The sequence below is a fragment of the Chiloscyllium punctatum genome, chromosome 19, assembly GCF_047496795.1.
Source record: "Chiloscyllium punctatum isolate Juve2018m chromosome 19, sChiPun1.3, whole genome shotgun sequence".
Lineage (NCBI taxonomy): Eukaryota > Metazoa > Chordata > Chondrichthyes > Orectolobiformes > Hemiscylliidae > Chiloscyllium > Chiloscyllium punctatum.
This window is the reverse complement of record NC_092757.1, coordinates 97,413,481-97,430,181: the sequence shown is the minus strand read 5'-3', so window position 1 is coordinate 97,430,181 and position 16,701 is coordinate 97,413,481. Positions and strand designations below refer to the sequence as shown.

The 16,701-nt window shown below is 43.5% G+C and overlaps 2 protein-coding genes across 16 annotated transcripts in view; one reads left to right on the top strand and one right to left on the bottom strand.

Moving 5' to 3' along the window:
• Nucleotides 1–6,455, bottom strand: part of pigl (phosphatidylinositol glycan anchor biosynthesis, class L) — a 110,908-nt gene extending 104,453 nt beyond the window's left edge. For both annotated transcript variants that reach the window (XR_011963351.1, XM_072590158.1), the window contains exon 1: nt 6,167–6,455. Coding sequence is in view for 1 of the 2 variants with exons in the window: in XM_072590158.1 (XP_072446259.1) it covers nt 6,167–6,419 (253 nt within the window). In the remaining variant the exon portion in view is untranslated. The remainder of the gene's footprint in view (nt 1–6,166) is intronic.
• The window catches only part of ncor1 (nuclear receptor corepressor 1), a 406,208-nt gene continuing 395,421 nt past the window's right edge, over nt 5,915–16,701 (top strand). For 13 of the 14 annotated variants that reach the window (XM_072590152.1, XM_072590155.1, XM_072590143.1 and 10 more), the window contains exons 1-2: nt 6,511–6,737; nt 12,292–12,408. The gene's annotated coding sequence lies outside the window, so the exon portion shown is untranslated. Of the gene's footprint in view, nt 5,933–6,510; nt 6,738–12,291; nt 12,409–16,701 lie in introns of those variants that run through there. The other variant, XM_072590142.1, reaches the window with a different exon arrangement.

Here is a 16,701-nt window from a genome sequence, read left to right as displayed (position 1 = left end):
GGTTTCAAGTCAATGTGATTGTTGATTGAGTTCCGGTTGCCCACTGTCACTTCACCCATTTGCCCATTTTCATTTTTCAAAACTAAATCTAGAATTGCATCTCCTCTCATTGGACTTGTACTGTTTAAAACATAATTTGTGAATGCAGTCCATGAATCTTTCATCCTCAATGCCCTTATATTGTTTGAAACATATTTGGAGTCATAGAGATGTACTGCACAGAAATAGACCCTTTGGTCCAACTCATCCATGCTGACCAGATATCCTAACCTAACCTAGTTCCAATTGCCAGCATTTGGCCCATATCACTCCAAACCCTTCGCATTCATATATCCATCCAGATAGCTTTTAAATGTTGTAGTTGTACCAGCCTCCACTACTTCCTCTGGCAGCTTGTACCATAATGCACAACCCTGTGTGTGAAAAAAGTTGCCCCTCAGATCCCTTTTAATTTTTTCTACTCTCACCCTAAGCCTATGCCCTCTAGCTCTGAACTCCCCCATTCCCAGGGAAAGGACCATGCCTATTTACCCCATTCATGCCCCTCATGATTTTATGAACCTCTGTAAGCCTCACCCCTCACCTTCTGATGCTCCAGGGAAAACTGCTTCAGCCTATTCAACCTCTCCTTATAGCTAATATCTTCCAACCCTGGTAACATCCTTGTAAATCTTTTCTGAACCCTTCCAATTTTCACAACATCCTTCAGGTAGGAAGGAGACAAGAATTGCAAACAATATTCCAAAGGTTGTTACGAGGATAGTTAAATTCTGTTCCTGTTATTGCCCTCTTATTCCTATAAGCACAAATTTGTCTATATATGTATTCTCCTATCTCTCTCTCATTGTTTGGGGGCTTGTAGTATATTCCTTGTGGTGTGACCGCTCTTTTTTATTCCTAAACTCAACTCATATATTAAACAAGTTAACAACTGAGGATTTATCATCCCTTCTCACAAGTGTAATTGACTCTTTAATACTGACAGGCCTCCTCCCCTCCTTTCTTGTCACTCACTCTATCCTGTCTGAAAACTCTCTATCCAGGGATATTGAGCTGCCAATTCTGCTTGTTTAGCCAGATTTTCGTTATAAGACAGACACTGTGTTGCCACATGTCTATCTGGACTCTTAGTTTATCTGCCTCGCTTGTAATATTCTTTGCATTGAAGTATAACCAGCTCAACCCTGTCAATTTCCTTTCTTGGATGCTTTTGATCCTTGTTTCTTTTACCTTTCCAAGTTACTGACTATAATCATTAACATTCTACCTTTCATTTCCTGATCTGATCTGACCCATTTAAGTCTATACTTTGGTACCCGTCAACCTGCCATCTCCTTCTGTGCAATGATTCTACAAACCTAGAGATTTATTTTAAATTTATTCTTACACAGGATATGGGAATCACTGGTAAGGTCACCAGTTTTCTAATCCATTGAAGAGGCCAATTAAGAGTCAACTGTATTAATATGCATCTGAAATCATGAATACACCACACTAAGTGAACACAGCAGATTTTCTTCCCAGAACACATTCATCAGATGAGTTTTTACAACAATTAATGATAGATGCCATAATCACCATTATGTTTATATTTTAGATTTGTTCACCGAATTTAAGTTCCAAAAGCTGCCATGGGAGATTTGAACCAATGTGTCCACAACATTAACATCTGCCTCTAGATTACAAATCCAATGACAGTATCGTTTATGCCATCATCTCCACAACATACATATGAGCTTTGTTAAAAACTGAAATGTTGCTCGATACTACGTAATTGAATTTACAATTGCCATCACTGACAAATAAACCTACTGCTTAGTTTAGCAACATTACGTCGGCAGAATATTAGCTCCTCTAATATAATAGAAACACAGAAATTGCTGGAAAAACTTAGCTGCTCTGGGAGCATCTGTGGAGACAATACAGTGTTAACTATCACTGGACCCAAAATGTTAACATTGTTTTCTCTCCAAAGATGCTGCCAGACCTGCTGAGTTTCTCCACTAATTTCTGTTTTCATTTCAGATTTCCAGCATATGCAGTTCTTCTAATTTTGTTTGAAAAAGGTAATAGTTGAGACACATGAATATCAGTTACTTCAACTTCAGAGATGCTTAAAAATCATTGGAGGTGGCAGAGGAATTGTAAAAGTGGATATAAACCATAACAAGCTCCTGGACTTTATTAAGAGGGGCATAAAACACAAAAGCAAGAGAAGTATTTACACTTGTATAAAGCCATTGACCTTGTTATGAAGATGTGTGTACACTGTACCTTTAAGAGAGTTGGAAGCTAGCAGAACTACTTGACACAGCACCAAGTGTTCTCTACAAGGTAACAATGTAGCATTTGGTCAAACAGCTCAATTAGCTGGGTTGTCTGGAAACAAAAACAGATTTGAATTAGTCCAACCAGTTTAAATTACACTCCAAAAAATACCAAATTCTAATCAAGTTTGAATTTAGATTAGATTAGATTAGATTACTTACAGTGTGGAAACAGGCCCTTCGGTCCAACAAGTCCACACCGCCCCGCCGAAGCGCAACCCACCCATACCCCTACATTTACCCCCTACCTAACACTACGGGCAATTTAGCATGGCCAATTCACCTGACCTGCACATCTTTGGAGTGTGGGAGGAAACCGGAGCACCCGGAGGAAACCCACCCATTTAGTATATTGACAATCTTAAAAGCCAATGACACAATCCGATCCTTAGGGGGTATAAGACCGGGGAAAATTGAACAGTTGGGAGGAGAATTGCCATGCCAACAGCATGTAAAAATTGCCCAAAAAATAGTTCTCTTAAAGGTACCTTTATTGATCAGTAAGCTCTGAAGCAGAATTCCCAAGAAGAAGGCAGGGATACAGAGAATAACAGAAAGCTGCCTGGTTTTGAGGTAAGAAGTTTTGTTTTGTAAGTCTTACTCAGGATTTTTAATCGGACCAGAAAAAGATCTTGAGAAGAAAGAGTTATAAATAGTTGTTAGTTAATTATTCTGGTATACAATAAGAAATAAAGTTGTTAATTTTTACTTTAAATAGCTCTTGGCCTCTTGAATTTTCACAGATTACTGCACGGGATAAATCTTTTCTGTGTTGCTGGTTTAAATGAAGCAGGAGGGTCACCATGCCATAACCTTAATTGGAATTTTGCATGTAATGTTTGTTGCAGTCCTTGCAGCGTACTTTGTATATTATGTTCATTCTGTTGGTTGTTGGTACAGGATCCTTTAGATTCGTCAAGAACTGTTTCAGCATGTTGATAGGTTTGTGAGCTACCATGATACCAAGGGGTCCACATAGTCTAGTCGTCATTTCGGACATGGTTTTAACGTATGGTAGTGTGGTTAGAGTCTCCAATAAGCAGACTCCACCGATTCTTACACAGTAAACCTAAACGAGACGACACAACACTCTTGCCACACTATATATGAAAGACATCTTGGAGATGGCAACCAGACTACCTGGCCCCTTTGTATCATGGTAACCCCACAAACCTACCAATACACTGAAATAGATCTTGTTGAACCTAAAGACCCCAAACAAACAACCAGCGGAATGAACGTCATATACAAAATACACTGCATGAACTGCAACAAACATTACATCAGACAAACTAGCAGGAAACTAGCCACCAGGATACATGAGCACCAACTATCACTCCTCCACTTCCCGCTCCTCTGCCCTTAAGCCCCGCCCCTCCAATCACCAGCAGCACAGAACCCCACTGGTCCTCACCTATCACCCCACCAACCTCCATATACATCGTATCATCCATCATCATTTCTGCCACCTCCAAACGGACCCCACCACCAAGGATATATTTCCCTCCCCTCCCCTTTCAGCGTTCCGAAAAGACCACTCCCTCTGTGACTCCCTCGTCAGGTCCACACCCCCCACCAACCCAACCTCCACTCCCAGCACCTTCCCCTGCAACAGCAAGAAATGCAAACCTTGCGCCCACACCTCCTCCCTTACTTCCCTCCAAGGCCCCAAGGGATCCTTCCATATCCACCACAAATTCACCTGCACCTCCACACACATCATTTACTGCACCCTATGTGACCTCCTCTATATTGGGGAGACAGGCCGCCTACTCGCGGAACGTTTCAGAGAATACCTCTGGGACACCTGGACCAACCAACTCAACCACCCCGTGGCTCAACACTTCAACTTCCCCTCCCACTCCACCAAGGACACGCAGGTCCTTGGACTCCTCCATCGCCAGACCATAGCAACACGACGGCTGGAGGAAGAGAGCCTCATCTTCCGCCTAGGAACCCTCCAACCACAAGGGGTGAACTCCGATTTCTCCAGTTTCCTCATTTCCCCTCCCCCCACCTTATCTCAGTCCCAACCCTCGAACTCAGCACCACCTTCCTAACCTGCAATCTTCTTCCTGACCTCTCCGCCCCCAACCCCACTCCGGCCTATCACCCTCACCTTGACCTCCTTCCACCTATCGCATTTCCAACACCCCTCCCCCAAGTCCCTCCTCCCTACCTTTTATCTTAGCCTGCTTGGCACACTTTCCTCATTCCTGAAGAAGGGCTCATGCCCGAAACGTCGATTCTCCTGCTCCTTGGATGCTGCCTGAACTGCTACACTTTTCCAGCAACACATTTTCAACTATCACTAGTATCCTCACACACAGACGATGAGGGACAACAGTTCGAATGGGACAATACATCCATTCGAGGACAGTCTAAACAAAGACATACATAGGAATTCCCAGAGGCTGGGCATTCAAACTGGAACTCCATCAACAAACACATTTGAACCCCATTAACCAACCCCTCAGAAAAAGAATCAGAAGTGTTTTTAGTTTAGATTAGATTACTTACAGTGTGGAAACAGGCCCTTCGGCCCAACAAGTCCACACCGCCCTGCCGAAGCGCAACCCACCCATACCCTTACATCTACCCCTTACCTAACACTATGGGCAATTTAGCATGGCCACTTCACCTGACCTGCACATCTTTGGACTGTGGGAGGAAACCGGAGCACCCGGAGGAAACCCACGCAGACACGGGGAGAATGTGCAAACTCCACACAGTTAGTTGCCTGAGGCGGGAATTGAACCCAAGCCTCTGGCGCTGTGAGGCAGCAGTGCTAACCACTGTGCCACCATGTTATCCTCACTGTGACAGACCAAGACACATAAATAGAAAGTGGGACAGAACACTAGCACTTCACCAGAGGCTCACTGATTATGTTACCTAGTATGGTGAAGGAAACGTCTGAAAACAAACCTTCCAGCTCAGCTAGCAAACTTACAATGTGAACCTCAACCCGAGCTACACACCTTCTCAAAAATTGTAAAACTCTCTCTTTTAAACCTCTTTTAGCAGAGGCACAGTGACTCAGTTGGTAGCACTTTTGCTTCACGCCTCCAACGACCTGCATTTATTTGCAGCATTCAGTGACTGTGGGGTTTCTACATTTTCTGTATTCTCTTCCATTGTAGCCTCGAATCAAGCAGAATCACTCACATGGCTCAGGGAACAACACAGAATCTTTACAGTGCCAAAAGAGGCCATTTAGCTCATTGAGTCCATACCAACCCACTGAACATCATAACCAGACTAACGGTCCCCATCATGTCCCTGCATTTACCAAGGCTAATCCACCTACCTATACACCTGGGCACTATGGGGCAATTTAGCACGGCCAATCCACCTAAACTGCATATCTCTGGATTGTATCTGTTCTCTCAAGCCTGTGTTTTCTCAGGATGTTCCAGTTTCCTCCGGCAGTCCAAAGATGTGTAGGGTAGGTTGGGTTGCCTATGGTAAATGCTGGATGATGGGTAGACGAGCGTGGGATGTCTTCGGAGGATCTGTACATGGCCTCTATTCGCACAGTAAGGATGAGAGAATGAAAGTAAACGGCCCTCGACACTAACTCCCATCAAACACTGCTAGGACAGGTACAATACAGTATTATATGGAGAAGAATGCTTGCTCTACTTTTTTTTCCAACTGAAAGTAAATCTCTCACGACACTGTCCCTCCCGATGAAACATTCCCAGGGCAAGAACAGTGAGGGATTAGATACAGAGTAGAGCACCCTCCACAATGACTGACTTCAGGCCTGCGTTGGAAACGGCAGCCTAATTGCATGGTTTAGGAAGAATGGTAAGATTTTAAAAGTAGTCAACTACCTGTGGACAGGCACAGCAGGTGAACGGAGAGGCGGCGGGCCGTCAGCCGCAGTATGGCCGGGGCGAAGAACATGCACTCGTCATCCGGGTGCGCAGTCACTAACAAAGCGGCCGCCCCGGCCTTCTTCTCTGCAGATATAGGTAGCTCTCGACGACCGCAAGCCTTGAGGTAAATGTTTCGGATGCATAAGTAATAAGAGTAGATGAAAGCAGAAAGGAGGCCTAGGCCCAGGCCCAGGGTCAGGGTCTCCATGGTAATCGTGCCCCTCCCCCATGGCCGGCAGGACCTGCTGGGTGTGCGCAGCCGCAGAATCAGATGCAGACGGAATCGCGTCACGGGCGGTGGGAGCGGGGGTCCAAGACCGAGATCGGGACCGGGAGCTCAAGGTATTGAGTCAGGGGGAAGGCTGCAGTGGACCAGGAGCGACAGGAGGAGCAGCACAAGGAATAGGTAGCCCGGGAGGAAGTGGCGGCACGGTCGGCTTTGAACCCGCGCTCCACGCAAGATGGCGGTGCGGGGTTAGAGCGCGCTCGGAGCGGAGCCTGGGCACAAGCGGCACTATATTGGCTGGTGAGTGTGCGGCATTCTGGGGTGGGCGGCTGGGGCCTATGGCATCGGCAAACAGCTGTGAAATGTGGCGTATACGTGAGGACGAAGTAACCGATTCTGGTCCACTGCGAACAGGCAAGGCCGCAGGCTGAGGCCCCGAGGCTGAGGCCTGGTTCAGGAGGGCAGCGGTCAGCCAGTCGGACACTGGGCTGACTGGTCGCTGTTGCTTATTGCTCCCCTCAATCCCGGTCATGAAATGGAAAGTTGCTGTTAATGCGTGTTCCTGTTTTTAAAACGCCTGTGTAATGCTTTATAATTATTCGAGTTGTGGTAAACAATTCTTTGTGATATATGGTGTTGTCTGTATCTGGTATCGATACTCCTGGCTTAATCAGGCACGTCCCTATATCCCAATTGTCTTCTGTTTTGTAAGAAATTTCTAGAAAGGGTAAAAAGCCATTATATAGGCCAGCACAGGAGATGTGCAAGAATTGAGATGAAAGTAATTTTAGATTTAAACAGCTGATGATTGGAATAAATAAATACCGAGCTGATGTGGACCTAACTAGTCACATTTATGATATCCTGTGACTGAGTTGGTAGAAGAGCTAACAGTGATGATTGGAAGCCTAGGCAAAAGTGAGGACTGCAGATGCTGGAAACCAGAGTTTTTAGATTAAAGTGGTGCTGGAAAAGCACAACAGGTTAGGCAGCATCTGAGGAGCAGAAAAAACGACGTTTTGGGCAAAAGCCTTCATCAGGAATGGAGCCCTTCATCAGTGATGATTGGAATCCTGATAAGAGGGAAGACTAAAATCTTAGACCAGAGACTTGGGTTTATATTTCAGATATTTTAGTGATTATTAATGATCCGCACATTACTGTATGCTTCACACATGCCTACAGCAGACATCTCAAAGCACTAGAAAAATAATCAGCAGTGTTTTGTGTGATGTTTCAAATCCAGTGGAAAGAGAGGTGGTTCAAAAGTAGTGTACTCTCTCAAGCCAACATGTCCAGTACTGAAGCACCAATCAGTCGAAAACCAACTTTGCTGGTTTGTGATAAAGTTATATGTCTAGCTCCAGACTCCTAAAACAGTTGCTGTACTCTGAATCCAGGATATTCTCAAAGCGTTGCTGAAGAAGTCAGCCATCCTGACAACTCATGAGAAATCCTGGCTTTTGTCAAACATGGAGACTGCTTAACCGGGGTACTGATCACATCAAGACATTGAGATGTATCAGAAGGATCACAGAAATCTCAAAACACCTCAGTTCTCTAGTTGTCAAACACCATTTATCCTGTATTTGCCAGATTCCAGATTAGAGTGGTGCTGGAAAAGCATAACAGTTCGGGCAACATCTGAGGACCAGCAAAATCGATGTTTGGGCATAAGTCATCCTGATGAAGGGTTTTTGCCCGAAACATCGATTTTGCTGTTCCTCGGATGCTGCCTGAACTGTTGTGCTTTTCCAGCACCACTCTAATCACGAATCTGGTTTCCAGCATCTGCAGTCATTATTTTTACCCTGTATTTGGCAGAGTCTACAGATGAGAGTCATAGAAAAGTACGGCATGGAAACAGACCCTTCCGTCCAACCCATGCAGACCAGATATCCCAACCCAATCTAGTCCCACCTACCAGCACCCGGCCCATATCCCTCCAAACCCTTCCTATTCAGATACTCATCCAAATGCCTCTTAAATGCTGCAATTGTATCAGCCTCCACCACATCCTCTGGCAGCTCATTGCATACATGTACCACCCTCTGTGTGAAAATGTTGCCCTGTACGTCTCTTTTATATCTTTCCTCTCTCACCCTAAACCTATGCCCTCTAGTTCTGGACTCCCCCAAACCAGGGAAAAGACTTTGTCTATTTACGCTATCCATGCCCCTCATAATTTTGTAAACTTCTATAAGGTCACCCCTCAGCCTCCGACACTCCAGGGAAAGCAGCCCCAGCTTGTTCAGCCTCTCTCTATAGCTCAAATCCTCTAACTCTGGCAACATCATTGTAAATCTTTTCTGAACCCTTTCAGGTTTCACAACATCTTTCCGATAGGAAGGAGACCAGAATTGCATGCAATATTCCAAAAGTGGCCTAACCAATGTCCTGTACAGCCGCAACATGACCTCCTAACTCCTGTACTCAATACTCTGACCAAAAAAGGAAAGAATACCAAACGCCTTCTTTACTATCATATATACCTGCAACTCCACTTTCAAGGAGCTATGAACCTGCACTCCAAGGTCTCTTTGTTCAGCAACACCCCCTTGGACCTTACCATTAAGTGTATAAGTCCAGCTAAGATTTGCTTTCCCAAAATGCAGCACCTCGCATTTATCTGAATTAAACTCCATCTGCCACTTCTCAGCCCATTGGCCCATCTGGTCAAGATCCTCTTGTAATCTGAGGTAACCCTCTTTGCTGTCCACTACACCTCCAATTTTTGTGTCATCTGCAAACGTACTAACTGTACCTCTTATGCTCGCATCCAAATCATTTATGTAAATGACAAAAAGTAGAGGACCCAGATTCCCTACAGTGTTGAAACAGGCCCTTAGGCCCAATAAGTCCACACCGACCCTCCGAAGAGTAACCCACTCAGACCCATTTCCCTCTGCCTAATGCACTTAACAGGCCAATTCACCTGACCTGCACATCTTTGGACTGTGGGAGGAAACCAGAGCATCCGGAGGAAATCCACGCAGACACTGGAGAATGTGCAACCTCCACACAGACAGTCACCCGAGGCTGGAATCGAACCTCAGTTTCTGGCGCTGTGAGGCAGCAGTGCTAACCACTGAGCCACCGTACTGCCTTTAGATCGTACATTGGAATCAACAGCCATTTGAGAACCCATCAGACCTGAATGAAAGCAAGTCATCTTTGATCCTGAGGGATTGACTAAGAAAAACAACACATTTTTTCTTAAGTTTAAGAGGTAAAAGAGGGCAGTTCAATAGCTGGTTTAGGATAATTGAGAGTTTGAGGCACAAGAATTGTTGTAATAATATGCATGTACAGCATGTTTAATGTAGAAACCTGTTCCAAGTTATAATCAAGATAAGTTTGCCTCGAATGTGATATTTGGAAAGTTGATCAAAAACTTGGTCAAAGTATGATTTAGAGATGCTGGTGTTGGACTGGGGTGTACAAGATTAAAAATCTCACAACAAGTTTTTAATTTGGAGTACATTAGCTTTCGGAAAGCTAGTGTGCTCCCAGTTAAACCTGTTGGACTATAACCTGGTGTTGTGTGATTTTTCACCTTGGTCAAAGTAGTAAGATTTCAGGAAGCCCCAGGACATCGCTGCAGGAGACCGTCTACTGCCTAACTACTTCAGTTGCTTCATTAATGGAGTTCATTTCAGAAGTGGGAGTTTTCGCTGATGATTCTACAATGTTTGGTTATATTTACAAATTCTGAAGAAAAGAGGCAGCTTCTACCAATTTTACAGCAAGATCTGGACAACACTAGGGATTGTTCCTGTACCATGTTCCAACGTTAAGATTTGGGCTGATGTGTAGTACAGATATTAAATACCATATGATGAACATCTTTTCAATTTTTCACAGAACGTAGTGTCATAGATTAAACCAGCTTTTGTTGATCATCCCTCAATATCCCTGGATGCTTTTTTGAACCGCTGCAGTCCTTCAAGGTACAGGCATACCTTCAGTGTTGTTCGGAATTGAATTTCAGGATTTTGGTCCAGCAATTGTGTGAAGAATGCTGATATAGATCCAGGGCAGGGTGGTTTGTGACTTGGTGGAGAACTTGGTGTGGTGGCAGTGTTCCCATGCACTTGCCACACCTGTCCTTCTAAGTGGTAATGGTCAAATGTTCAGAAAGTGGTGTTGAAGGTGCCTTGGTGAGTTGCTACAGTGGCAGAGAAGTTAAATGTTTAAGGTGGTAAATGAAATGCCAATCAAGAGGACTGTGTTTTGTCCTGGTTGGTATCACACTCTGGAATGTTGGAGCTGCACTTATCCAGGGAAGTGAGCAGTGTTCGATCACATTCTTGATTTGTGCCTTGTCGATGGTGGTTAGGCTTTTGGGAGTCAGGAGCATGAGATACTTGTTGCAGAATTCCCAGCATCTGATCTGTTTTTGTAGCTACAATATATATGGCCAGTCCAGTTCACTTTATGGTTCATGGTAACTGCCAAGAACCTTGATAATGAGGTATTCAATCATGGCAATGCCATTGAGTCATGGGAAGGTGTTTAGATTCTCTTTTGCTGGAGCGATACTATCAGCAGTTTGCTTGGAGGATAATATTACAATTAACCACAAAGTTAACTGGAACATCCATATAAAAACTGGGTTACACTCAAGTTGTATACTTGATATTCAGCAGTGAATCGTTTACCTCCTAACTCCCCAAAGTAGTTCCACCATCTACATGGCCTATCAGTCATGTGATCATGTATTCTCTTGCCTGGATGAATGTAGCTCCAAAAATATTGAAGTTTGACATCTTAAGGAATATAGCAGCTCACGTGATTTGACACTCCATGCACCACCTTTAACTATTGACTCACTCCACAACTGATGCTGCACATTTGTGTCTAAGACTGAAAAGATATTAAGATGTTGGGCAGGCTGAGTAAATGGAGAAACACATGGAAGATGTCGTATATTGTGGTTAAGTATGAAGTGATCTACTTGGTAACAAAACAAGAAGGCAGATTGTTATATGAAGGGCTGCCAATTGAGAGAGGGGAATGCTCAACTAGACCCTGGGTGTCTCGTGGGCAAGTCATTGAAAGTAAATGCGCAGGTACAGCAGGCAGTAAAAAAAATTTATGACTCATAGTGAGAGGATTTGAGTACAAGAACAAGGATGTCCTTCTGCATCAGTACAGGATAATGATGAGGCCGCACCTGAAATATTGTGTGCATTTTGGTCACCTTATCTGCAGAAGAATCTGCTTGATGTAGAGGGAGTGCAGTGAAGATTTTTAAAGTGATAGCTGAGATTGCTGGATTGACGTATGAAGGTCAACTGAATTTCCTGGGGTTTAGACAAATGAGAGGGGTCTCCTAGAAACTTATGAAATTCTAACAAAACTAAACTGGTTAAATGCAGGATGGATGTTCCTGATGGTGGGAGGAGTCCAGAACCCAGAGTCATAGTTTAAAGATAAGAGGTAAACCTTTTGGGATTGAAATGAGGAGAAATTTCTTCAACTAGAGTGTGGTGAGTCTATGGAATATACCATCACAGGAAGTGGTTGTGGTTAATGCATTTTGTTATCAAAAAGAATGTAGATGTAGGTCTTGTGGCTAAAGGGGTATGGGACAAGGGAGGGAATATTGCTTTCTGCTCAATGATAGCCATGATCATGAATGGTGAAACAAGCTAGCGGCGTTAAATGGACTACTCTTTCTATCTTCAATGCTACTGCAGCAACGCCATCCATATTTGGGAGCTTGAATGCCTTCAAGAACAACGGCAACAGGCATCACAGTTTGTCATGCATCATCTTGACTTGTGTTACAGTTTCTTCTCTGTCACTTGGTCAAAAAAACAGCAGTGACGCTCTTAATTCTGTCTTCCAGAGCTGACAAAAAACAGACTGAAGTTGAAGAGATATATTGTGCTGCCCCGAGATTACTACCATTGCAGCTGCGACCTTGCTGATTTGATCATCTCATCTACAGCTGAAAGCACACAAGGTAATAACCTAGACAAATTCCTCCTGCCAGCAGCTAGTAGAACTTGGCTGTATCTCAGACACCTCAGGACTGGTGTTGGCTGCAGCAAGCCCTTGTGTAGATATAGGAATGTAACTCTGAATTCTGTTTACTGTACCTTTAAAGAGTAATTCTGACTGATGAAATTTCACCTGGGGTGCTTTATAGTACGAAAGCTATGCAGTTCTGAAGACCTTCAAGTCTCGAGCAAAAGTTTGTGTGGAATAGTGGTGAATAAAGACATGGTGACAAGAAGATTTGAGTGAAAATTCTGGAAGCCACTTAACTAATGGCACTGTGGGATACCTGAGAGCACTTCGGATGGGCAATAAACATTGGCCAGTGATGCCCATGTCTCATGAATGACTATAACGAGTTGGAGGGGCGTGGCAGGAAAGTTGAATTAAGTGCACAATCAAATTAGCTCTGGCTTTCTTGAATCAAGGAGCTGAATAGGCCTGTGATCCATCCTTATGACCTAAAAAGAAACGAATTAGGAACTGGCTTTTATTGGTCCTTAAAGGTCACTCTTTGGTTCATTGTTGTCAGTTTTTTTTTGTGACCAACCTACGGAGTGGCAGCACAAAGCTTACAAATATTAAGAAACTTAATAAGGTAACAAATAGTGATGAGGATAGTTGTAGACTTCACATGACATAAATAGAATGGGAGGTAGGCAGAAGGAGGATAGGTTGACTTCATGGAGCAAACTGTGACTGTTATTTGGGAATCAGTAAATGTCATTATTTTGAAAACTGTAGGAGAGCAGAGAGACTTTGGTATTGATGTACAAAAATCTTGTTAAAGGTGGCAAGCTAAGTTGATACAAAGTGCAGTGGTTACTTTAGTTTACAAATAGAAGCAGAGAATATAAAAAGAGCTCATGTTAGAACTTTATAAATTGCTGGTTAGGCCAAAGCAGATGTATGATGGATATTTCTATGCCAGCGAATTTAGGTAAGAAATGCTAAACAGGGTTTCGAGGAAGTTGCAATAAATGAGGGATTTCAGTTATGAGGAGTGTTGGAACAGGATGTTCTTGTCCAATCTGTGGAAGAGACCTCATAGTTTCTCAGGATATATATTTGCGTTGTTCTGGTGTAGTAGATTAAGAAAAAAAGCACTGTTCCTTCCGGTGAGTGGGCTCACAATCGGCGATTATAGATTTAAAACAACTGGCAAATGATCTAGAGGGAGTATGTGGAATGTTTCCATTCAGAGTTGTTAGAGTCTGGAATGTTGTGCTACAAAAGCTAATAGATGTTGATTTCATAAATGATTTTAAAAAGAGAATGGACTCAGCCTTGAGAATGAGGCATTAGATACAAAATTGGCTTGATTGTAGAAGACAAAAGATGGTGGTGGAGAGTTGTTTTCTGGATTGAAGGCCTATGACCAGCAGTGTGCCGCAAAGATTTTGCAGAGTCCACTGCTTTGTGTCATTTGTATAAATGATTTGAATGTGAATATAGGAGAAAGATTAGTAAGTTTGCAGATCACACCAAAATTAGTGGTGTAGTGGACAATGAGGAAGGTTATTTCAGAGTACAATGGGACCTTGATCTGATGGGCTAAGGAGAGGCAGATGAAGTTTAATTTAGATAAATGTGAGGTGTTGCATTTTGGTAAGGTCAATCAGTGCAGGACTTACACACTAAATGGTAAGGTACTTGGGAGCAAAGACACCTTGGGGTGCAGATTCTAGTTCCCTGAAGATGGAATCACAGGTAGATAGGGTAGTGAAGAAGGCATTTGGTACGCTTGCCTTTATTGGTCATTGCATTGAGTGCAGGTGTCGGAACATCATGTCGTGGATGTACAGGACGTTGGTTAGGCCACTTTTTGAATACTGCGTTCAATTCTGGTCTCCCTGCTGTCGGAAAGATGTTCTTAAACTTAGAGTGTAGCAAACAGTTACATGCATGTTGCCAGGTTGGAGGTTTTCTGCTGCAGGGAGAAGCTGAAAAGGCAAGAAGAAGGAAATCAGAAGGGTGAAAAGGAGGCATGAAATAGCCTTAGCTGAGAAGATGAGGGTGAATCCAAAGAATATAGGAAAGGAAAAAGAATAACTAGAGGGGGAATAGGACCCCTCGAGGACCAAAGTGGACATGTATGCGTGGAACTTCAGGAGAAAGGCGAGATCTTCGATGAATATTTCTCCTCTGTGTTTACTATGGAGGGGATTCAAGGACTAAAGGCCATCAGTTTAAGGTTGGAGGGGAAATCTAAATGGGAATCTGAGGGGCAACATTTTTACACAGAGGGTGGTGTGCATATAGAATGAGCTTCCGTCTGAAGTGGCTGAGGCTAGTCCATTCACAACATTCAAAAGGCATGTGGACAAATACATGGATGGGAAAAGTTCAGAATGATATGGGCCAAGTGCAGGGACAGGGTTTAGTAGTGGATGTACATTTTGGTTGGCATGGACCAGTTTGGGCCAAAGGGCCTGTCTCCGTGTTGTAGGACTCTGTGACTCGAATGCCAGAAATTCTTGTCTTCTTACAAATATTGTGTTCAACATTTTTATTTCCCATATCAGCTTTCTGATGGTATTTGCTTTCCATCTTCGGATCCCAGCAAGCCAGTTTAAATGGTCACAACAGCACTAACAAATCTTGTGAGAATATAAGTCACAATCTTGCTAAGGTGCTGGGAGGTGATGTCTTAACAGTATTAGCACTAGACTATTAATCCACAGAACCAGGTTATATTCTGGGGATGTGGGTTCGAAACCTGCTACTGCAGATAGTTGATTTTGAATTCAATAAAAATCAGAAGTAAGAATTTCATGATGATCGTGAATCCATTGTCAATTGTTGGAAAAACCTATGTGGTTCCCTAATATCCTTTTAGGGAAGGAAACTGCCATCCTTATCTGGTCTTGCCTACATGTGACTCCACATCCATGTAGTTGATTCTTAACTGCCCTGTGTGCAATTAACCATATGCAATAAATGCAGAGCAAGCCAGCGATGCACAAAATCCTGTGAATGAATTTTTTAAAAAGTGTAATCCGCCCTCCTTGTACAGATCCTACCTGATGCAGAACTGATTTCAATATCCAGAAGCTCCAGCTGTAACTCCTGCATGGTTTTAATTTCAGCAATGTAATTGATTTGCTCAATCTTCTTATTACTACATTTATTAGGCCATGGTACTGGGAACCATCCTCGGATCACTGCGGAAAAAGTCCTGCTTTTCGCTCTCCCGGAAAAGGATATTCGACAGTCACTCGGTGATATTCTTGACCTTGGCACCAGGGAGGCAGCACACCAACCTGGAGTCACGTGCAACCACAGAAAAATCTGCCTGTTCCCATACTCTCGAATCATCTACTATTCTTGACCCCAGTACTTGCCTGGCCCACAACCACCTGTGTCGCTGAGCAAATGACAGTACCAGAAGCTTAGCCCTCCCTACCTTCCTCTGATGAATGATCTCCCTCACCAGTAACCCAAATAGAAAAATGATTAGTAAATCATAGAATTTCACGAGGCTCCTGCACTACCTGCTTGGTCTACGCAGACTACGTATTGGTCACTGATTTTCTCTCAGCTTCCTTGGTCTTAATCTGCAGAGTGAGCTCTTTATTCAACATGTTATCCCATAATTTCCAACTTTGTGAATGCATCACAGCATTCAGCTGCTGCTTGAGTTTCAGAATCTGAAGCTAAAATTGATCTAGTTGGAAATAGTCCCCACAAGTGTCTAGGCCACAGAAGGCATCTACGTTCCCACATGGCACAAAATAGTATTCCATACAACTGAACTGCAGCCCCCCCCTCATCCCTTAAGCTTACTTTGAAACTGTTTACTTTAAACTGGAAATGAGAAAGTATGCAATACAGCTACTTTCAACGGCTGTTTCTGACTGCCCATTTCAGGGTTCGTTATTCACCTGTTTGTCTAATCCACTGCTCAAATGTTTTTTTTTTTCTGTTTTTCCTATATTTTTAGTCTTATTTATTTGTGCATTTATACTTTTTTTTTAGGTAAGGTATCACTGGCCACGCCAACATTGTTTCCCCTTCCCTAATTGCTTTTGAGAAGATGCTGGTGAACTGCTGCTTTGATTTGCTGCGTTCCATGGAATTTAAAGACAGTGCATTGTTGTTAGGAAGGGTGTTCCAGGATTGTGACCCAGAAATGGTGAAGTAATGCAGTCCTCACTATCTCCTAATACCGTTCCAAGTCAGGATGCTGTGATGCAGATGGGAACTTGCAGGTGGTGGTGCTTCCTTGTATTTGTGGCACAGTGACTCAGTGGTTAGC